The sequence below is a fragment of the Pelobates fuscus genome, chromosome 3 (genome assembly GCF_036172605.1).
Source record: "Pelobates fuscus isolate aPelFus1 chromosome 3, aPelFus1.pri, whole genome shotgun sequence".
Lineage (NCBI taxonomy): Eukaryota > Metazoa > Chordata > Amphibia > Anura > Pelobatidae > Pelobates > Pelobates fuscus.
The window spans coordinates 307,621,376-307,645,384 of record NC_086319.1 but is presented as its reverse complement, the minus strand read 5'-3'; the positions used below and the strand labels follow the sequence as shown (position 1 = coordinate 307,645,384).

Genomic DNA, 24,009 nt, shown 5'->3' with positions numbered 1-24,009 from the left:
TTAAAGGTAGGCAGACAATGTAATAGAGCAGCAGGAAATGCTAGCAGAATGCTTGGTTGTATAGGGAGAGGTATTAGCAGTAGAAAGAGGGAAGTGCTCATGCCATTGTACAGAACACTGGTGAGACCTCACTTGGAGTACTGTACACAGTACTGGAGACCATATCTTCAGAAGGATATTGATACCTTAGAGAGAGAAGGGCTACTAAACTGGTTCATGGATTGCAGGATAAAACTTACCAGGAAAGGTTAAAGGATCTTAACATGTATAGCTTGGAGGAAAGACGAGACAGGGGGGATATGATAGAAACATTTAAATACATAAAGGGAATTAACACAGTAAAGGAGGAGACTATATTTAAAAGAAGAAAAACTACCACAACAAGAGGACATAGTCTTAAATTAGAGGGGCAAAGGTTTAAAAATAATACCAGGAAGTATTACTTTACTGAGAGGGTAGTGGATGCATGGAATAGCCTTCCAGCTAAAGTGGTAGAGGTTAACACAGTAAAGGAGTTTAAGCATGCGTGGGATAGGCATAAGGCTATCCTAACTATAAGATAATGCCAGGGACTAATGAAAGTATTTAGAAAACTGGGCAGACTAGATGGGCCGAATGGTTCTTATCTGCCGTCACATTCTATGTTTCTATGTTTCTCCTATGCACAGTACAAAATTGAATAATATTCCATTTGTTTTTATTATTGATCTTATCGCTTGACAAGTTCATTTAAGTTTACACTGGAATATAAACACGCAACATGCTAATCTTAGAACAATTTTAGATAACATTTTTCTCTCTAAGAAACCTTCTGCATTTCTTGACTGGTAGAAGTAGTATCTGTTTATGGTGCAGTGAGGCATACAATTTATTTCTAGATTGGTACACTTTTTTATTTTTTTATTATTATTTTGAGATTTTTGAAGCAGTACATAGTATGGTGGTAAGAATCCAAAACAGAACACTCCTCCCCACTCCAAATCATCAAAACAATTGGATTGTTTTTAAAGTTGGGGGAAAAAAATATCTGCTCATGAAATGCACCCTCACTTGGTCTTCATTAGTTGTATTGATCACCTTGCTGGATAATACCTGTCAGCATTGTGTACTTGATCCAAACAAAAATGTGACTGCATACACAATGATTATAATTTACCTTTTCAGTATATAATCAGACGGGTCCTTTTTTTTTCGATTTGAAATCCTAAATAGACCCTGTATAATAAAGATATAAAATGTACCATAGTATAAACACCATAGTAAGGTAGTAAGCTAATATGGAACACTCACAATTTAGAGCCATTTTAAAGATTGGCTCTGAACTATAGATGCATTTCATCCATAAAAGGGAGAGCTGGATATTATACAAGGTTCGCTGGAACACAAAAGTATCCTGAAGAGTCAGGAACTAAAAAGAAACCATAAAGGTCAATATTGTTAAAACGGTAAAGAAATAAAAAGCACCATGTGTTTTCGAGAATAAAGGTAGTCCTCAGGTGCAATCGGTCTTGGCAACTATTTACATATATCTATATCCCTCAAATGAGTCTCATAAGGCACAGGTGTGTTAATTGTCCTGACACATCTTGTATCCATATATGGTCCGAAACAGATGTAAATTGCCACCACTAAGATGGTAATGCTTCCGGCATTCACACCATTCTCCACAGCCATATCGAACATTGCCGTGTACCTGTCCTATGACTCGATTAGACTCCATAACCAGTCACAATATATTTTTAAATAGAACAGCGTGCTCCCTTCCTGTGACACACGTCCACCCAATAGAAGCCTTCATCCAGTTTCCCAGATGGCAGTGCACATGTCTCCGCCTCCCTTTTGTTGCAATCTTCAAAAATGGTGGCACGTGCCTTCACACATTGTGTTCTTGTTCTGCTAAGAATGTTGTTTTTTTTTTGTTTTTTTTAAGGGTAATCTTGATACGTGCAATTACTAAAGGAATTGCAGTTTAAAAAACAAAACCAAAAACTTAAAATTACCAGGTCTGCTATACACAACCTTAAATCATACAGCATTCACTGATAAAAGAGAATGCTAGGAAACGTATGTCTCTTATCCAATTCTGGGAATATTCTACGTGGATCCTTTTGAGCCTTTACATACTTTGAAGTTGATTGCTAAAAGTTTCTCACACTGAAATAAACTTGCTTGTACATGTGGCCTTTGCTGGCAACCGAATGCTGTTTTCTGTAAAACATGCATCAAATCACAGGATTACGTGTGTGTGTATATACTCCTAATGGGGAAAACCGAATGTCACTTTTTCCTAAGGATTTGTTTAATCAGTTATGCTTGGGTGAAAAGGCTCCATCTTGTGGAAATATGAGACATTGCAGAATACTCTCAAAGCATGGGCATAATGCACAATGTAATGTATGAGAACATGGCATTTTTATATCTAGGTAACCCTCTCACTCTCATTATGAATATAGGGATGTATGGCATATGTATTGTATAAGCAATCAGATCCAGGGAAAGGTGATCACTCGCTTCACTGCTAAACAAAAACCTGCCATAAGGATACGTGAGTTAGCGGAAAGCTCCCAATACTATATATGTATTCGAACTCCGAATCAGCTGGCATATAGAAGGGGGAAAATAGTGTAATGCTCATATAAGTTATTTTAAAAACTGGCATGATCAAAAATTCCTGTGTTGAAGTGAAAAAGGAAGACTGATAAAGGGTGATGGATACAACTATATCCTAACAGGAGAGAGATGGGGCATGAGGAAAAAAGGGTTGAGAGAATTTCTTTGTATAAACATACTACTTGAATACCCTGCCAGAATACCCATCCTGAAAATAGTTTTTTTTGGAAACCTTGCTTATTTACTATATTTGAAATCTTTTTTTTTTTTGGTCTTTGGTCTATTTTGCTTGACTACAAATATCCCCTGTTATGATATGCTGTGCGTCCTTTCAAATTAAAACAGCCATAATGTCTTCAATCAGAGATGGTAAAATTCAACACCCCTATGAAAAAATAACGGTTTCCAGATATATCTACATAAACAAGACTTAATAGAAGATCCTTTGCTAAATAAATGGAAACTTTAAGAGCAAATAAAAACCAAGATGGGGATTCCTAGTAATACTTCTGCTTTATAGACTCTAGGACACCCATAATAGAATCTCCAGAAAAATTTAATTCTTGGTTGTCAATAGACATTTGATTGGTTATTTTGAAAGAAAAGGGAAAATCTATTTTTTTTTTTTTTTTTTTTTTTTTTTTGTGATCACTTCTCAGAATTGACTTTTACAGGATGAGAAAATAGATACAAAAGCGTCAAGTTTTCTGTCACGAAAAATAGATTTTATGCTAAAAATATCCACATAGCACAATTGTAATAGGAAAGGGGAAAAATAAGTAACCCAAAGTTAAGGGTCATGTAAAGTAAGACACCTCTTGTGGTGATAAAATAATTAGAATAATTTTGTTTTTTATTCATTCATTTACTATTAAGAGGTTGGAAGGCGTAAAGTTCCCTGAACGATATGAAAACTATGATGCTTCTGCGGTTAACGCTGCTACCTGAAGAGGCTGACACAGGCTCATATTACATTGGCGCCCCTATACAGAACAGGACACTAATGGTAGAAGTAGTCTATGAAGACAAAGGAAAAGAAAAGTGTCTTCTAATGCGTTTTTTTTTTGTTTTATTTTTTTTACTTCTCAGAATTGACTTCAATTTATAGGAGTGAGAGAAGGGAATAGACACAAGCGTCAAGAAGTTTTGTCATGAAAATTAGATTTTAAGACTAATGATTTTCACTAATCACGAGTAACGTGAAGGGGGAAAAAATAAGTAACACAAGTAAAGGGTCACGTAAAGTAAAAAACCCTCTTATGCCACCACACCTCAGAAATGACTCAAATTTATGGGAGTAAGAAAAAGAAATAGACACAAGCGTTATTGAAGTTTGTCACAAAATAGATTTGAAGTCAAAAATAATTTTCACAAAGCGCAAGAGTAATAAGAAAGGGGAAAAAAATAAGTACACAAAAAGTAAAGGGTCACGTAAAGTGAAACCCGTTTTATGAAGATAACACAAATGCAATCATTTTTTGTGCTTTATTTATTAAATTATATATTTACTATTAAAAGGTTGGGAGGTGTAAATTTTTCTGACCGAAGAAAACTATGATCCTTCTACGGTTAAAGCTGCTACCTGAAGAAGCCGGCATAGGCTAATTATTTTGGTGTTCCTATAAATAACAGGACGCTAATGGTAGAAGAATTCTATGAAGAAAGGAAAGGGTAGGTAAATAAATTTTTAAGCCTTCGATTCCTTATTTTATTTTCCTCCTTTCTATCTCTTCCCTAAACACACCAATGAAAATTAATGCCTCCAGGGGACCTCTTTACCTAGGGTACCATAATCCGATATTCGGAATTGAATTTTTTAATTATCTTACCAGTGCTTATGCGGAAGCACAGGAAAGGGCTGTTGGTACTTTTTAATTATCAGTTAACAGATTATCTCTGTGATCGGTTTCATTACCTGTGAATGTTTTTCTGTATTTTAAATTTCTCTTGAGATGTGGGCTGGACCCAAGATAATGGTTAAATTTGCAACTCTGTGCAGGGATTACATTCCCCACACAAAAGATCTATTCTCCAATTACTTCAAAAAATAACGGAGATTAGACATTTGTGCTAGACAAGTGTCTAGACAAGTTGTGTGTTTTTTATTTTTTTAAACTCTAGAGACTTCCCTACGGTCACTTCATCCTCATTGCCAGAAAGAAGAAGAAAATGTGGGGTTGCTTTTCTCTCTTCTCGCAATATAGTTTTGTGTATAAAACACTCTGAACAGGATTCTGAATGGAGATATTTAATAGTGATTTGTACAATAGACAATATCCCTTATACACTGGTTAACACATATTCACCAAATGACACGCCCATGAAATTTGTATTCAGGTTTTGGGAAAGATTAAGATAAAACAAGGAAATATTATATGGATGGGAGATTTCAATTGTATAATGGGCCCAAAAATTGATAAACCGACACTGTTGAAAGGACAGATGGTTGGGAATGTACACAGGCAAGCATTGAAATTTAGTTCCTTTGCCCAGGGGAATTAATTGGGACACCTGGTGTATATTCCATACAAACGAGCGGAACTAGACTTGTTTTTCCAAAACACATACTGCTTATTCGAGAAACTATATTCTTACAGGCCTAAATATCATCCAAAGAGTCAAGAAAAGTGATAAATGTGAGAGAACCTGGTCAGACCATAATATAGTCATTATGGAACTGAAGGATAACTTTTTATTAAAAATTGACCAGAATGAAAACTCAAGGAGTTCCTACTGGAATCTTCACAAAATAGAGAATACATAAAAAAAAAAAAAAAAAAACTCCATAACACTTTACTTCCAAGAAAATACCTCTAATCTATCCCCAGCTATGGTTTGGGCAGCCTTCAAGTGTGATCCGGGGCCTTTTTTTTTTATCAAATTAGCTTCCCAAAACCAGGAAAAATATCTCTCTAAGATCTCTATCAAATTAGATCATTTAATACGTAGTAATAAAATTAACCACTCTAAGAACATCTCAGACCAGATTGACAATTAATACTAAATTACGCACTTGGGGGTAAAAAAGATATCATGGTGGGGCAACATTAATACTGTAAAAGCTTGTTATCCCTAAATTACTATGTAGTATTACCTTAAGCTGGATCAATCTTTTACAGTCCTCTTTTTTTCAAATTTACATGGTCCAATAAAAGACCAAGAATTTTGCTCCAAAATGTTATCAAAAACCATTGGAGGGCTGGGAATTCCATCTCTTATTGTTTTGGCTCGGGCTACCCTCGTACCCTCCAGGATTCATCCCAGGAGGAGAGTTGGTATAAACTTGAAGCCAAGAAACTTAATCCTTTCAGTTTTTACCCTCAATTTTTTGGGGCATCATATCATACAATTGGTGAAAGCCCGTCTTTAAAGGGAATCTCCAGTGCCAGGAAAACAATCTGTTTTCCTGGCACTGGAGGGTCCCTCTCCCTCCCACCCACCAATCCCCGGTTACTGAAGGGGTGAATACCCCTTCAGTCACTTACCTGAGGCAGCGACGACGTCCCTCGTCGCTGTCTCTTCCTCTGCGCCGCTCCTCCTCTGCATTGTGTCAGCCGGTAGGCGAGACTGATCTTGCCCACCGGCCGAGGAGACCTAATGCGCATGCGCGGCAATGCCGCACACGCGTATTAGCGCTCCCCATAGGAAATCATTGAAAAATAATTTCAATGCTTTCCTATGGGGAAAAGAGAGACGCTGGAGGTCCTCACACAGCGTGAGGACATCAGCGACGCTCTAGCACAGGTTTCCTGTGCTATGAAGGAGGAAGTGACCTCTAGTGGCTGTCTAGTAGACAGCCACTAGAGGTGGAGTTAACCCTGCAAGGTAATTATTGCAGTTTATAAATAAACTGCAATAATTACACTTGCAGGGTTAGGAGCAGGGGCGTATTAGCCGCGAGGCAAACAAGGCATTTGCCTTGGGCGGCATTTTTCAGGGGGCGGCAAAAAAAGCCGCCCCCAAATGCCCAGGGCAAATGCCTTGTTAGCCTTGCGGCTAACAAGGCATGCTGGGCGGCCGGCGGGTTGCTGGGAAGTGCGGGTAGGTGGGCGGGTGGCGAGGGAGCACTTCCTCTGAGCGGTCTGCTCAGCTCCCTCGCGCGCCGCAGATTGAGGCTGGGAGCCAGAATATGACGTCATATCCCGGCTCCGCCTCCCAGCATCACTCTGCGGCGCGCGAGGGAGCTGAGCAGACCGCTCAGAGGAAGTGCTCCCTCGCCGCCCGCCCACCTACCCACACTGCCCAGCAGCCACTGGACCACCAGGGAGACAGATACCCCCCCCCCCTAGCATTCCCAAAGGTAAGGAGGCTGGGGGGGTTAAATTTTTTTACAAAAATTATTAAATATGTGAGTGAGTGAGTGTTTGTATGTCTGTGTATGTCTGTTAGTGTGTGTGTGTGTGTATATGTCTGTTAACGTGTGTGTATGTCTGTACGTGTGTGTGTGTGTATGTTAGTGTGTGTGTGTATGTCAGTGTGTGTATGTCTGTTAGTGTGTGTGTGTCTGTCTGTTAGTGCGTGTGTGTCTGTCTGTTAGTGTGTGTGTGTCTGTCTGTTAGTGTGTGTGTGTCTGTCTGTTAGTGCGTGTGTGTCTGTCTGTCTGTATGTGTGTGTGTGTGTGTGTGTGTGTGTGTGTGTCTGTAAGTGTGTGTGTGTGTCTGTAAGTGTGTGTGTGTCTGTAAGTGTGTGTGTGTGTCTGTTAGTGTGTGTGTTTTTGTTACCTAGTGTATGCGTATTTGTCAGTGAATGTGTGTGTGTATTTAGAAGGCGGGACGGGGGAAGGGTTGGGTGGGGGTGGCGGGGGGGGGGGGGTTGGGTGGGGGTGGCGTGGGCGGGAGGGGGGCGCCTGAGTTTTGTCCTGCCTAGGGCAGCACAAAACCAGGATACACCACTGGTTAGGAGTAGTGGGAGTTGGCACCCAGACCACTCCAATGGGCAGAAGGGGTCTGGGTGCCTGGAGTGTCCCTTTAAATCTTATATTGAAAAACTGGTTTGAAATTAAAAGCAGGCTAGATTTAGGAGGGAAACTTTCTCTTCTCTTAAAATAGATTAAGATCGGGCAGCAAGTCATTTAAAAACTCTTAAGTCCATGGTTAGATAAAGGTATTAAAACTCTTAGGGATCTAACCGAATCAGAAAAAAAATTAACTTTCTCAGAACTAAAACTAACTTCAGGTTTTGTAAACAAAGATTTTTTTTTTTTTTTAAATTCTTTATTTTATTGTGCACGAAAGAAATACAAAGAGGCAAGCAATGCCACAACAGCTATTGCCAGCTTTTAAGTCAACATGTAAAGACATGTTTGGCATATCAGAACATTGCACTTTTTATATATTATGTGGATTCTTCGAGGATTAGATCAATATGTCAGTTGTAAGAGAAGGCAGACAAAATACTGTTTCAGGTTATCATACTGACTTTTGTAAAATTATAGGATAACAAGCTTTTCTAAGATCGAAACCAAATAAAAACAAAATTGAGAAATATACTATAACTAGTCATGAGTTATACAGGCCAGGTAACTGCTGTTTTACAGTAAATTACTATCATCTATGACCAAAGAGTGATCATGAGTCTTACTTGTGTAGGACCTGCTGAGCTAGTGGTAGATTTGTTGTGCTGTACCTACATAGGCTGCAGGGCTCTGAAGAACAATACAACTTATGGAACATTTGCATTAGTGCTAGTGTTTTACTGTTGTGTTAAATTACATTAAACTCGATTAAGGTACTACAGGGTGCGCTATGCCTCTGCCATGCGAGTCCAACAGCGAAAAGGTATGGTTTATACTGAGCGGGCTAGTCTACCAGCTCACTGCTACTCTTCGTGTGACCTGTGTGTTATAACGTATAGGTCAGCGATTAAGGTACATGCTAGGTATATTCTAACTTCAATATTCAAGCAGGTCTGGCTAGTTCAGCGTGGGTAGTGCTGGTTGGGTAGGTTAAGCTATGAACAGGTTATGACATATTTGAAATGTGTGAGCACATGTGTGCTGCCAACTTCGTTAAATAGTCTACATGACTAACTGAATAACACATCTAGGAACAAAACAGTTAAGCTGAGATTGGTTATAACACCGTTGAATACTGTCCTAGGCCTATGCCCGTGGCAACCAGGCTGGGTGAAGATCACGTAGCAGGGTCCTGGTCAGATATTAAGCTTTTCAGACTGTCATCGGGTGTGTCGTGGAGTACAGGCAATAGTAGACAGAGTCCCGCATTTGTGGGTCACCCAAATGCCCACTCTTACCACAATGGTCCCGCTGCTAGTCCCAAGTCCAGTTATTCGAACGGGTCTAGTGAAACAAACCTCCCAGATCTTGCCTCTTGGTGTTCGTGGGGCTGCATTCTTTGTGGGTACCACCTGTACTCTTCGCATGTCGCGAGCAGTCTTGTAGGCTGTTCAGCCTATGCCCTGTAGTGTGAGGCTGTAGGCGTACGGGTGTCTGTCTCCCCTGCGTACCTGAGTTTCGAGGGTTGCGGCCTGTAGCTGTGCATCTCTTTGGTTCTTTCCCGAGGCCCGTATGATTTGTTCTCCGTTCCGGTGAGTCTCGCTGTCATGGGCTGGTGCTCGGGGGTTAGTGTGTTTGGCGGGGTGGTCTGAGGTTCCCGAGGTCTTCGTGTGATGGCCCGATTGGGTGCCTTGTTTGGTCCCGCTTTGGCGTGTCTGGGGGTCAGTGCGGTTGCATGTGGGGCATGTCATCTTTGTTCGCCCCCTTGTTAGTTGGCGCCGTCTCCTTCGGGAGGCCGCTCTGGTGTTTCTTGGCGGGAATCCGCACAGGTGTCGCCGGATTACCGGGCGAATCAATGCTGCTGCGGTTCTCCTTGCCAGCCTGAAGGCCCGATCCCTATCCCGGAGCTTCTCCCAGATGCTTGCGCAGAGCTGGCCAAAGAAGTCCAAAGTATGTTTAGGTGGCTTGATGAGAATACTATGCGTCGCCATCTTTCTGGAGCTATGGCTATGTCGCTTGTTCTCATCGCTTTACTGGGGTGGTCACCCCCAGTGTGGACCGGGATATCCCCCGCCGGTCCAGAGGGGGGGGTAGCAGGGCCACGGTTGAAGCATGCTTGCGAGCGGTTCCCGTGCCGGGCGATCGGCCGCCTCCCCCAGGCTTTGGGCTCCGCTCCATTTGAGGCCTCGTGGTCGGTTCCAGCGCTTGTGACCTGATTTTGTTCGAGACAGGTATCTGCGTGATCAGTGCAGTGTCCCGCATTCTTTTCCGGGCACCTTGTGCTGCTGGCATTGCTTGGTTGTCTTAGATTATCGTTTTTGTGCCTGTTAGTGCCGGAGCTTTTAGAAAGCGCGTCAGGCCATCTTGGCAGTCAGGCCCCGCCCCCAGGTTAGATAATTTTTAATGAAAAATCAATTTTTCCCGAAAAAAGAAGAAAAACTTTGAACTAATCATTAATTCTAAGAACATTAAAAAAACTAATTTCAAAATCAAATAATTTACTATATAAAATAGAAAATCATGCCTACCCTTCTGCATTATTGAAATGGAGTAGAGATCTGGGCATACAAATCTCCCATAAATATCGGTGTAAATCAATCCAAACCCTAAATGCAAATCTTCATTGTTTAAATCTAAACGAGCTACACTAGAAGATCTTAAACAAATGGCATCTTGTCCCTAAAAGGATAAAAAAAAAAAAAAAAAAAAATCCCTTCTGATATTTGTTGGAGATGTGGAGAAAAGACTTGCAGATTTTATTCATATCTGGTGGGATTGTTTGATTATTAAAGATTAATGGCAGAATGTTGGTGGAAAATAAATAACATTTTGAAATCCAAAATACCCCTAAAACCAGATTTGATGCTTCTACATATAAACATACCTAGAATTAAAAAATAAAATGTGATTATATTACTACATATGTTGACTGCAACAAAATTAATTATAGCAAAATATTGGAAAAACCCTTTTAAGCCCGATTGGTGTCTGATAAGACATCAAATACATTTTCAACTTCTTATGGAGAAATATATTCCAACACCTGGTAATAAAACTCTGATATACTGGATTTTGGGATGACACAATACAAATATTGTATTCTTTATAAATTACTATTGTTGAGTCAGGGCTAGTCTTGAAAATTGCAGGTTAGCCACCACGCCTCTCCTTTTCTCTTTTTGTGTTTAGTCCCTCAGTCAAGAGAAAACATGATTCACTCGTCTTTTGTAAAATATTTGAGCAATGTATGTTTTATTTTTGCATACTAGGTCATTAATGGATATAAAGAAATACAACAAATTAATCAAATACAATAATGGTAGAACAGTATTGTTTGTTAAGAACGAAATAAGGTTTTATTGTATTCATATACAAAAAAGTATTTTTCACAGTTTTTTGTATTTGTAACACATTCTGAAAAAAAAAAACTTATCTGATTGAAAATGATATATATATTTTTTTTTTTAATGCAGGCTATGTCAGTCAGCCAAAGGGGGTTTCATTAGGGCTGCATAAATGGAAGAGCATTTAGCAATGAGACTTCAAAGGCCTGCTCACACAAGGAAACCCAGGTATCTATAGATATCTGGGACTGTTTTTTACTGATGCTGTATGCAGTGCTGAAAGTCAGCGATTTGCATTTAAATTCCCATAGACTGCATAGTAGTGTGAGGAGAGGTAAATCCTGCTAACACGAGATTCCCTTCTGTCAGCTGGGGACATTTTTAGTGGGCGTACAGCCCTTAAAATGTATTAAGAACTGCTTTACCAGATGCCCAGCACTTATCTGTGTAGCCTGCTAGGAAAGCATGCTTCATTAACTATTACAGCAATATGTTTTTTGTAATACTGAGAAAAGCCAAGGGATGGTAGCAACATACTACTATCTAGTATTTTAATTGGGAAACCGATCTGCTGCTGTCAGTACGGATATGACTGGATTTGGGTTATTGCTGTTTTAGGGTTAGTGCAGGTATGGTTATTGTTGGTTTAAGCATAGGGTAGGGGTTATGGTTGGTATTGCTATAGAGGGGGATTTGGTGTAGGGTTAATGTTGACTACCAAAAATATATTTAAATTCTCAACCGATAAGGCTTTAATAATTGCGACTGATATATGGGAATTATATTGGGAGTTATTTTTATGTATTTGCACTGGATGTGAAAAAATACTATTGGCCAAAAATGTGAAAAACAAAATGCTTCCACCTCCCCACCCCCCCCCCCCCCCCCCCTTAATTTTTTAACATTTTCTTTACATTAATGTTGGGTATACATATAGCATATTAAGAGAGTTTGAGGACCCATGGTCTATACAATAAACATAGGTTGTTATGGTGCCTAGACGGTAAAAAAAAAATCAAACTTCTTATAGAGACTCCTAAATCTGTATGGATTTCATAGTGATATAAATGAATCTTAATATTTGAATGTAGAATCCAATAAACTAATGAAAATGTTGGTTTCTGTGCTACTGAACAGTTGACGTGTTCACAGATCAAAAACTGCTATCAACATTCATTTGGCCTTATCCACCCATCTGCTTCAATTCTCTCTAAAAAGTGGATTCAGCAGGGGGTAATGAAGTGGTGAAGAATTGAGACATTGATTTCATTCTGGAACTAAATGAATTGGGCTTATCTCTGCATGAAGACTTTGATGTTCAGCATTGTTTGCTCCCTAATTGTAATCCATTACTACTCTGTAAGAGTACAAAGTTAAGCTCCGTATTTTCACACTGGTTGCTGCAAGGCATATTACTAACCTTTTTTTATGACCTGTACAACTAGCGACTTCAAGGAACTTTCATGCTACAGCTAAAATTCTCAATGCTTCTAATCTAAACACATTTTGTTTGTATCTGATATAACGGATTCTGACAAGCCTTAAACTATTGCAAAAAAAAAAAATTCTGTTATTTTGCCATTTTGTAAGTGCTGTTCAAGTTGGAAATGTGTTTTTGTTGCACGTTTAATTTAAAGGGACACTCTAAACACCTGAATAACTTTAGCCTTAGTGAATCAGTTTGGGTGTATAGCTCTCACTGTGCATTGTCTGCCCTTTCGGAGTTAAATCACTTTTGTTTCTGCTTATGCAAGCCTTTGCCACAGTCAGTCTGCACGAAAGAGAGAAAAAAACATATATTTTTATTTTCAATCCTAACTTGCAGCGCAGTGGTTCTGATGCTTTGAGTGTTACTTAAAGTTAAGCCTTGCTTCAATTGTTTTCAGCCAAATATTTGAAACCTCAATATCTGGAACAAAACTCCCCCAAAAAGAAGTGATAATGCAGACTGGCATTCACTCTGTTTTAATGCTTTTATAAAGAAAGTGCATTGATTATTCAAAAAGTTCAAAAAACTACTTTTTTTATTTTTTTTATTTAAAGTTCCAGAACAAAGATTATGATGAAAAACTGCAATTTTATTAGTCCCTCCTCAAGCATATAGTAAAGGAATTAATATATCCACAGTACTTTGTTTTAAAATGTTTTCTATTAATTTTGCTCAATCAAAATATACCTTCAGGCTTATGCTAGTGTAATAAGATTGTATCTACACTACAGTATATTAAACACACATCTTTCGGGCCTCTGATATTTTTTTTGTTTTTTAAGACTATATATATATATATATATATATATATATATATATATATTTAAAAAAAAAATATTTATGCAGTTGCAAATGTCTGGTGACTTACATTCCATGTTTTAGATAGTTACACAATTGTTAGTGCCAAATGTGTGAATTTTCTTAGATATAATATATATATATATCTCCCGTATAGCTGTAAGATTAATATTTGATTGTATGGTTTTCTTAAAGTTGTCTTGATGGCCTGGTGACACGCTGTCATTTGTATAATCGCTGAGTAGGCTTTGCGTCCTTCCACTGCTGACTATTTTCATCTACTCTAGTAAAGATGTTACAGTCCCTGACAGTGAGACAATATGATGAAATGGAAGAGCTCTGTGTGTTCTCCCTCAATTATTTCTCCAACAATTAACGCTGTGCTAACCTGACACTTTTCCTCGTTCTTGCTTTGTAAATCATTGCCTCTTATTCCATTAATTCCAGGCATTAATATTTTCTTTCACGCAAACAACCGCCATTCACCCGTCAAACAGTGTGAACATTATGTAGCTGTCAAAATGCCTAGGGATTACCCAGCATGCACTGCCTGTGAGAAAGTGACACCATAGAGGTCTGCGTTTTGAGATGTTTATTTTGAGAGTAAGCTGACAGGCATGAAGTTCTGATCCCAGAGTGGCAATCTCATTTAATTAAAGGCCTCTTTTTATTAGAGATTTTCCCACTGTTTTTGTATCTGAACAATTGTTAGTCTGGCTGTCTGGATAAAAGATATTGTGTGTGGATGTAGTTGAGATATCAAATCTGTGCAACTTGTCAAACCTGCTTGTAATACAGTGTTATGTTGCGCCTGTGTGTCAATAAAATCTAATTTAGTATCCAATGCTTTAGAAATAATAATGTGTGTTCAATTGTATTTCTGGTCATATGTTTGTATGGATTTACGTATCTGCACTTAGATGTTTGGGATGTGCAAAGTCTCCATTTCCCTTTTTGTCCTCGGTAAAACTGTTTTTAGCTATCTGTAGGAAATACAGATCTCTATATGGAGAAACGGGGGACGAGCAACAAGAGTTTAATACTTTTTGAACTTGGGGAATACATATTAAGAGCTGTGGTGTGCTTATTTTTTTTTTTTGTTTGTTTTCTCTTTTATTTATTCACAATTGTTTTACTCTATATTTGTTTATAATTGACCTCTAATTATCTAAATGCAATATACATTCTAAATGTTCCTATTTTTGTTACCGTTTTCACAGGAACTAGCGATCCGTATGTGAAATTCAAACTTCACAAGAAAACCTTGTATAAAAGCAAAGTTATTTACAAGAACTTGAACCCAGTGTGGGATGAAACCTTTGTGTTGCCCATCCAAAGTCTTGATCAAAAGCTGCATGTAAAGGTGATTATATTTGTTTCACTCGATGTAAAGGAAGAATTTGAGAAAATGCTTTAAATCTTTTGTGGAGGTAATTTGCTATAATGTAGAATACGGTTTTATGATCACTAGCAAACTTTTTAAAGGTGCATCCTCAAAATGTGTCTAATAGCAATCCTAGCTATTGGAGTGTAGTTACCTTGTATGGCTTCTGGGTGGTGGGGAAAGTTTGTAGCTTATTTAGTGGGCCAGACAGTGTCACCAGCAGGGAACAGACATGTGCAGGGTTACTGATGTCACCATTTCTGATGGAAAAAGGATAAATTGGTTCATGATGAAGATCACCCCCATTTATCTAGACATACAAAGAAAAGTAGACAAAGTTATAAGTGCCAATCACCTGGTTTTCAAGCTAATCTCTGCTCAGACAAGAAAGCATTGAAGAGCACAACAAATAATCCTCTCCAACCACCAGAAAGCATAAATCCAGCTGTTGCCCAAGTTGATAGTAGGCTCCAGGCGTCTCCATTGGTGGAGCTGTGCTAGGCTAGCAAGTTCAGAGTATTGCTGTATTTCAGTCAGTGTTATCAAAATTTACTTTGGCTTATAATTGAAACTACCTTACACTATAACGTATGTAAATCATGCAAGAGGAATCCCCCTTTTATTTATTTTTTTATTTTTTTTACACTACTTTAGCTGCTAGAATAGATTAAAAAAAATAAAGAAAATACATTTAAATTAAAGCTCAACTTTAAAAATGTAAAAAATTCACATCAGCAGGTTAACCAAACCTACGGTATATGGTGGGGGGAAAAAAAGTAATGTGTTTTTTGTTTGCTATTTTTCAGGTATATGATAGAGATTTGACAACTGATGATTTTATGGGATCTGCCTACATAGATATGAAAGACCTTGAACTGAACAAGTACGTTCTTCATCTGTGTCGTATTACTGACTCTTGTCCTTTCCAAAGTCGCACATTATTATTTCTTTTAAACGTTTTTGTCACAGCAATGTCATTTTATAGGTTAACTTAATCTAGAAATGTTTTTCCATAGCTGTGTCTTTGACATGACTAAGCATTGTGTGGGTATCATGATTACCATGCACATCATGTTCACAAGCTGCATTTTGTCAAATTAATATCTGTTATTTTTTCCACTGAAGCATGGGGATCTTTGATGTTTCAGTTTAAATGGTGTGTGAACTCCTTTAATTCCTACTGACTTTGTTGCATACCGTGCTCTTTGAAATAAACACATTTTATTGTTTGTTCTTCTTTTGGTAGGGCTGAAGAAAAAATATTGAAGCTTGAAGACCCCAATAGCTTGGAACAAGATATGGGAGTTATTGTGGCAGATGTTCGTTTGACAATCAGAATGAGAGATCCTAAAATGAATGTAAGTTTTGTCAATTTTGTATTTTAGATCTTCTTTTCTGAAACAAATACTTTGAACTCAAGGTGGGGTGAGCATCATGGGGATATGTTCCACTAATTGTTCCAGTTCTAAAGATGATGATCACTGTGCAAGGGTGATGAACTTTTTGGTTTATCATTGTATTGTTCACCCCAAACTGTTTCAAACTTTGTAAACCTGTCAGCCCTTGATATTATTGTCAGTGGTGGCCGTAAAAGTCTCTACATGACAAACCAAGACCTATCTTAAGAGTTTTTGACCAGAGGTAATCCACAAGGTATCATCTTTTGCAAACCGCACCAGGCAATTCTATATAAATGAAGTGATGTGGTCATTGTCCCTGTTGCCAGCATTACTTGCTCTGGTAAAATAATTGTGTTCCAGCAAAGTGTTGTCTTATATTCCTTAGTTGCCAGAATTCCCCTTTCTAGAGTGTTAACCACCCATCCCAATGTTATCCATGACTATGCAAATTACACTTGACAAAACTGATCACAAAATACTTTGCTTCCCCTGCATAGTAACATTTTCAACCACTATGCAAAAATATTATGTTATTTAGGATTATAAATAAAAACAAAACTGCCTTTTGTGAGCATACCTCGATCAGGTACACAATTGTTGCTTGGCACCAATACTCCAGATGTAAATGCCAGAAAAAAAAGTTGGCATTACAGTCTCTCCTTAGCAAATACCTGTGATATATGCAAATGTTTCTCGCACACTAAAGCCAACCAGGACAAATAAAATGTGTGCGTGTGTGTGTGTGTCTGTAAAAAAACAGAACCTTTTTCTTGTAATAAATCTTTTAGTGGACTAACAGAATTTTTTAATGACAAGCTTTCGGGAGAACCTCACTTTCTCAAGTCAAAAGCATTTCTGAGCAAGACGACACATAGGATTCAAAGATGAGTTGTGGTACAGAGGTTAAAGCATAATGAGTGCAGATAAGACACAGGTTTGATGTGAAAATAGACACCCTTCTTGCAAAGGGTCGTAAATATCTTGCGTGAAGATCAGAGTAAGGGGGTAGAGAGAGGGAGGAAAAAAAAAACCAAGCAAACAGTGCAGAAGATGGTGCTCTAAATGTACTCTCCCAATGTATGATACCGGCTTCAAACCAAAGACTATTACCAAACAAATCAACTATGCTGTAAAAACCCCATTCACGCGCCTTCTACAGTATAGAGAGAAAAAAAATCTACACAAGCGCCACTTGTGGTCGCCTACAACCCAGCTCTTTTGGAAACACGGAAACTCATTAAAGACCTTCAACCAATGTTAGCAGAAGATGAGACTCTAAAAAACATTTTATCTGAAACACCCATTTTGGCCTTCAGACAACCACCAAACCTCAAACAAAAATTAATCAACATGAAGCTGCCCATTGATGGGAAGAATAAAGAAAACTGGACCAGTCAATGCAAAAAAAACCTACAGCATTAAAGTATTATACTCCTGCACATCCAGCAATGTGGTATACATGATTCAATGCACCAAATACCAGCTAGGATGCTACTTTGGGGAAACTATCCAGCAATTAAATGGCAGAATGAATGTGCACAGACACTCCATTAAACACCACAAAGAAAGATCGTACTGCACTCCTGTGGGACACTTTACCCAGCCTGGACACTCAATGAAGGACCTAAAAATCTATATACTGAAAGGGGGTTTTCAAAATATACAAGAGAATTTTTTTTGAAGCCAGAATGATCCAATTGTTTAACAGCAAGAATAGAGGGCTAAATATTTATTTGGGTTTCCTGTCCCACTACCAACACTTTACATGAACACTCCCCCAATTATCTTACTGTTCTGTCATATATGTATCAACACTCTATAACACATTCCAATATGTTAATTCTATAAATATACAAAGTACTATATGTAGACTTATGCATGTATGCTTCTATATGTGACTGTGTATTTATATTTGTGTAAGAGTTTGTGTATAGGGGTGTGTGTGTGTGTGTGTGTGTGTAGGTGTATGTATACATATATGTGGGTCTATGTATGTGTAGGTACATGTATTGGTACTTGTGTGTGGATGTATGTGTAGGTGTGCATGTATATATATTTGGGCATTTGGTTATATCTATATTGTTGTATATACTTGTGTATACTTGTACATATACACTACTTGTGTATATGTACAGGTTGGTGCTGGTCTGTGTATGCTGGATATAGGCCTTCATGCATTCTTAATAGAAGTATTTTATTAACTCCCATCTTCTGCACTGTTTGCTTGCTTGTTTGTTTTTCTCTCTCTCTCTCTCCTCCCTCACTCTGATCTTCACACAAAATATTTACGACCCTCTGCAAGAATGGTGTCTATTTTCACATCTAACCTGTCTTATCTGCACTCATGACGCTCTAACCTCTGTACCACAAATTCTCTTTGAATTTTATGTGTCGTCCTGCTCAGAAATGCTTTAGACTTGAGAAAGGGAGGGTCTCCCGAAATATTAGTCATTAAAAATATTGTTAGTCCAATAAAGGTATTACAAGATAAAAATTGTATCTTTTTTTTTTTTTTTTACATCTACATCACTGGACTAGTATGGCTACAATCAGTCTGCCTGTCTCTATGGGAAGAGGAAGGCTGGTCAATTATTTATCTGTCTCATCATGGGAGATGCTGTGTGGCAAAACTGAGACTAAGCCAGATTGAAGAGTTGGCTCTCTGGATCAGAGAGAATATATATATTTATTTATTCGCTCTGATTCGGAGAGCTAACTATTCAATCTGGCGTAGTCTGTCTTGCCACACCGCATCTCCCTCCATCTCCCATGAGGAGGCAGATAAATCATTGACCAGCCTTCCCCTTCCCATGCCTCAAATATAATGTTCTGAAACTTTCATTAGATCTCCCTATGTGTCTGAAATGTACGCAAAACTGTAAACTTCTCTCATGGAACTCAAACCATCCCGTGCTTTGTGTGTTCTAACAGCTATTCTTGCTTCTCCTTGCTTGGGCAATAGTTCTTTTCATTTTGTACTTAAATACCGTATATACTCGAGTATAAGCCGAGTTTTTCAGCACATTTTTATACTCGAGTCAGAGTCTGTATTATGGCAATTTACATTGCCATAATACAGACCTGGGGGAGAGGGGTGCTGGCAGAGCTGTACTTACCTTTCCTGCAGCTCCTGTCAGCTCTCTCCTCCTCTGCGCCGGTCCGTTCAGCACCTCGGTCAGCTCCCAGTGTAAGTCTCGTGAGAGCCGCGGCTCTCGCGAGACTTACACTGGGAGCTGACAGAGGGAGCTGCACAGACCGCGCGGAGGAGGAGAGAGCTGACAGGAGCTGCAGGAAAGGTAAGTACACCTCTGCCAGCACCCCTCTCCCCCCACTGAACTACCAATGACACTGGACCACCAGGGAAGGAGCCCCCCTCCCTGGCCAGCTAGCAAGCAGGGAGGGGGGACGAAAAAAAAAAGATAATAATAAAAAATAAATAATAATTAAATAATAAATAATAATAATAATAATAAAAAAAATAATATAAAAAAATAAATAATAATAATAATTAATAATATATCAAATGCCCACCCCCACCAACACATACACAAACACACACTGCATCACACACTCACACTTCATTCATATACACACACTGCACTCACACACTGCACTCACGCACGCGCACTGCACGCACGCGCACTGCACTCACGCACGCGCACTGCACTCACGCACGCGCACTGCACTCACGCACGCGCACTGCACTCACGCACGCGCACTGCACTCACGCACGCGCACTGCACTCACGCACGCGCACTGCACTCATACGCGCACTGCACTCACGCACGCGCACGCACGCGCACTGCACGCACGCGCACTGCACGCACGCGCACTGCACTCACGCACGCGCACTGCACGCACGCGCACTGCACTCACGCACGCGCACTGCACTCACGCACGCGCACTGCACTCACGCACGCGCACTGCACTCACGCACGCGCACTGCACTCACGCACGCGCACTGCACTCACGCACGCGCACTGCACTCACGCACGCGCACTGCACTCACGCACGCGCACTGCACTCACGCACGCGCACTGCACTCACGCACGCGCACTGCACTCACGCACGCGCACTGCACTCGCACGCGCACTGCACTCATACGCGCACTGCACTCACGCACGCGCACTGCACTCATACGCACACACTGCATTCATTATATACTCACACTGTAAATAAATATTCAATTAATATAATTTTTTTAGGATCTAATTTTATTTAGAAATTTACCAGTAGCTGCTGCATTTCCCACCCTAGTCTTATACTCGAGTCAATACGTTTTCCCAGTTTTTTGGGGTAAAATTAGGGGCCTCGGCTTATATTCGGGTCGGCTTATACTCGAGTATATACGGTACCATTACTCTTTGAAATCTTTAATAGTGCAGGATTTTATGTAGCCCTAGCCACACCTTCTTGCATGTGACTTGCACAGCCTTCCTAAACACTTACTCTAAAGTGACATCTAATGTTTATACTTCCTTTATTACAAATTCTGTTTAATCTAGAATTTCTTATATCATGCACTGTTAATTGCTTGCTAGACCTTGCAGGAACCTACTGTGTGTGTGATTACAGTTCAATTTGCAGAGCAGGAGATAAAAACTTTTATTTTAAGTAAACCTCTGTTTCAAAACGAAGCCATTTTGTTTTCATGCAGGCTGTCGGTCTCAAAATGGTGAGGCTGCATAAACAGACAAAAGTGATTTGACACCTAAATGGTAGAAATTGAGCTATAAGACTTCAGAGGCATGATCTATACACCAAAAGTGCTTCATTAAGTTAAAGTTGTTTTGGTGACTATAGTGTCCTTTTTTAAATGCGAGACAGGAGTTCAAAACACAGGATAGTTGGCATCTATGATATTACATTTTGCTTGGAAATCAGTTTGTCAACTTGAATGAATATCATACTGGTGGGTCAATTATAACGTGATTTGCATGATCTGCCTAATCTCAATAACCAGATTATTAAAATGATACTGAGTTTTGTACTCCAATATATCTGTAGAGCATATTTACTGCCAATATGCTTTTAATTTAGCTTTCATCTGCTGTTTTTGGTTTTAAATTTAGATTTCTTACTATTGAAATATTCCATATGATTCTCTAATTGCAAATTACTTTAATTTTGTGTCTTTATAATTAAATAAAATTTTGTTTCCTCTCCTACGTGATCTTTGGACAGAGATGGTCTTCCCGAAGGAAGCTTGGTTCTTCTAAGGTAAATTAACTTGTTCTGGTACATTGTAGATTAGTTTTTGTACAAACTGTAACTCTCGTTTAATGAATGAGACCCACAGGCAGGGCTGGTGCAAGGATTTTTATCACCCTCAAATTCATCTTCACCAGTGTGTCTATTAACCACACTTTTGCCCCTCTGTTCCATCCTTTAACCCATTTTGTGCTTCTATTACCCTTTGTGCATATTGTTTTGTCATTCATATTTGCTTTTGTGTTTTTAACCCTCCTTTTTGTGATTTCCTACACCCAAACAGTCCAGGATTTAGGGATTACCCAGCTGTGTCCAAGGTGTTTTTAAAAGAACATAGCGCGCATCCGCCCATATCTAACGCCAGACGCGGCTAAGATATTGGTTCATGCTGTTGTTCTCTCTCGACTCGACTACTGCAATCCCCTTCTGACCGGTCTTACATGTTCCCAGCTTGCACCGCTGCAATCTGTAATGAATGCGGCTGCGAGGCTTATTTTCCTGTCCGGTCGCACCTCCCACGCCTCCACGCTCTGTCAGTCCCTGCATTGGCTTCCAGTTAGATATAGGGCCCAATTCAAAATTCTGGCACTTGCTTACAAATCCCTACATAATGCTGCTCCAACATACCTATCCTCCCTCATACACAAGTATGTCCCATCGAGACCCCTGCGCTCATCCCAAGACCTACGCCTATCCTCTGCCCGGATCCCCACCTCTGACGCTCGCCTTCAAGACTTCTCTAGGGCTGCACCTATTCTGTGGAACTCCCTTCCCTCCTCAATCAGACTTTCACCCAGCCTCCACTCCTTCAAAAAATCTTTGAAAACTCACTTCTTCGTTAAAGCGTATCAATTAAACTGTCAGCAGGCTTCTCATCCCCCACCCCATGACTCCTTTCCTGCAACTGTCAAAAATGACCTACCAAGCACTCAATAAACCCTTCTCTAACAAACTACTTAATTCCCCTACTTTAACCCGTTTGTGTCACTATACCCCACTCCCTCTAGCATGTAAGCTCATTGAGCAGGGCCCTCAACCCCCTCTGTTCCTGTACGTCCAGTGGTCTGATTATGTGTCTGTTAGTCCACCCATTGTACAGCGCTACGGAATTTGTTGGCGCTATATAAATAATAAAATAATAATAATAATAAAAAGGGGAAAAAAAACAAAACTTTAGACACCAACAGGGTAATCTCTAAACCCTGGACAGGTAGGGGGTACTTGAGGAGGGAGAACCCCTGTCCCACACCCTTTTGAGTCCTTTTTTTTTTTTTTTTTCCCCTTCTAAATGTTACCCCCGACCCCAACGTTTTTTATTCCTTTTGGCTCATGAAAACAAAAAGGCTTCATTTTCAATCCGATGTTAACTTGCTTTTTCTTAATTTAATCTCCTGCTCTGTAAATTGAACTTTAATCACACACAGGAAGCTTCTGCTGGGTCTAGCAAGCTATTAACAGAGCAGGAGACATGACATTTTAAGTTAAACAGAATTTGCAATAAAGAAAGTGTAAACATTAGCTCTCACTTTACAGGAAGTTGTTTGGGAAGGCTGTGCAAGTCACATGCAGGGAGGTGTGACTGGGCTGCTTAACCCCTTAAGGACACATGACATGTGTGACATGTCATGATTCCCTTTTATTCCAGAAGTTTGGTCGTTAAGGGGTTAAAGTGATTTTACTTTTAAATGGCAAAGAATTGTGCAGTGAGACTGCAGGGGCATGATATACACACCAAAACTGCTTCATTCCACTAAAGTTGAGATACATATGTGTGTGTCTAATTTTAATGTCATTGCCTCTTCTTGTAGAGGTCTCTTATCATTCTGTTATAAAATTGTATTTGAATGTCTTTGTGTGTGTGTATAGTTAGATATTGCCCAGGTGGGTAAATCCCCTTTTATTATGCTTGATTATTAACAGGGCCAAAATTAAGCTGTCCTGTATTGTACAGCTTCCCATTGGTAATATGCAAGGATAATTGATAAGCAAAGTAAAAACAATCCTGAAAAGTGATGGTCTGCAAGTGGCCACACATTTTTTTTGCAACTGTAACCGAAATAGGTTTTACTAAACCTTTTTGGAGCATTGAGTGTCCTTTTAAAAGACATCTGCTCTCTCCTTTATTTAGTTCCTTCAAGTCCTAAGAGCAAAAAAAAGTGACTTTTCAGTTGTGAGCTTTATGTAATTGAGGGCAGTATACTTGATAACTTGCCAGTGTTTCTGCAATGTGCTTTCTGGAGTCAAGTCTGTCACATCTTATCACAACTTGTCTTGTATTTTAAGAGCTGTTAATAATGGAGATGCAACTGTCTATTGTGCCAGCAGGCCATTTGGTTCCCAAGGCTTGTTAATGACCCACTAATAATAATGAAGAAAAAAATATATAAATTAGTGACCCACAAAATAAACAAATAATATATATATTTAAAAAATTGCACTCTTCTTGCATTGTATACAGTGGCTGGAGATAGCACCAAGGCATTTACATGGCCGGAAACAGTGAGTGCGGGGCACAAGGAAGGAGAGAGATATATATATATATATATATATACACACATAAATAGAAAATAATCTTGCACTCCATGAAATCAACTGTTACTTGCCTGGTGCTTGTCAAGCAAAAATGTAGAAAATTGTAAAGATGATAGCACTCTCAGGACTCCAATATAATATTTAACTTTTAATGATTCACAGGATAAAAGATCGACGTTTCAGTCTGCTATACACAGACTTTCATCAGGACTCTGATGAAAGTCTGTGTATAGCAGACTGAAACGTCAATCTTTTATCCTGTGAATCATTAAAAGTTAAATATTATA

General features: G+C 39.2%; 1 protein-coding gene across 2 annotated transcripts in view; it reads left to right on the top strand.

Annotated features, from left to right (window-relative positions):
- MCTP2 (multiple C2 and transmembrane domain containing 2) overlaps positions 1–24,009 on the top strand; it is a 137,858-nt gene that overhangs the window by 65,061 nt on the left and 48,788 nt on the right. The window contains exons 5-8 of one of the 2 annotated variants that reach the window (XM_063448864.1): positions 14,416–14,558; positions 15,386–15,462; positions 15,826–15,937; positions 21,164–21,199. In XM_063448864.1, coding sequence (XP_063304934.1) covers positions 14,416–14,558; positions 15,386–15,462; positions 15,826–15,937; positions 21,164–21,199 — 368 coding nt within the window. The remainder of the gene's footprint in view (positions 1–14,415; positions 14,559–15,385; positions 15,463–15,825; positions 15,938–21,163; positions 21,200–24,009) is intronic. The other variant, XM_063448865.1, reaches the window with a different exon arrangement.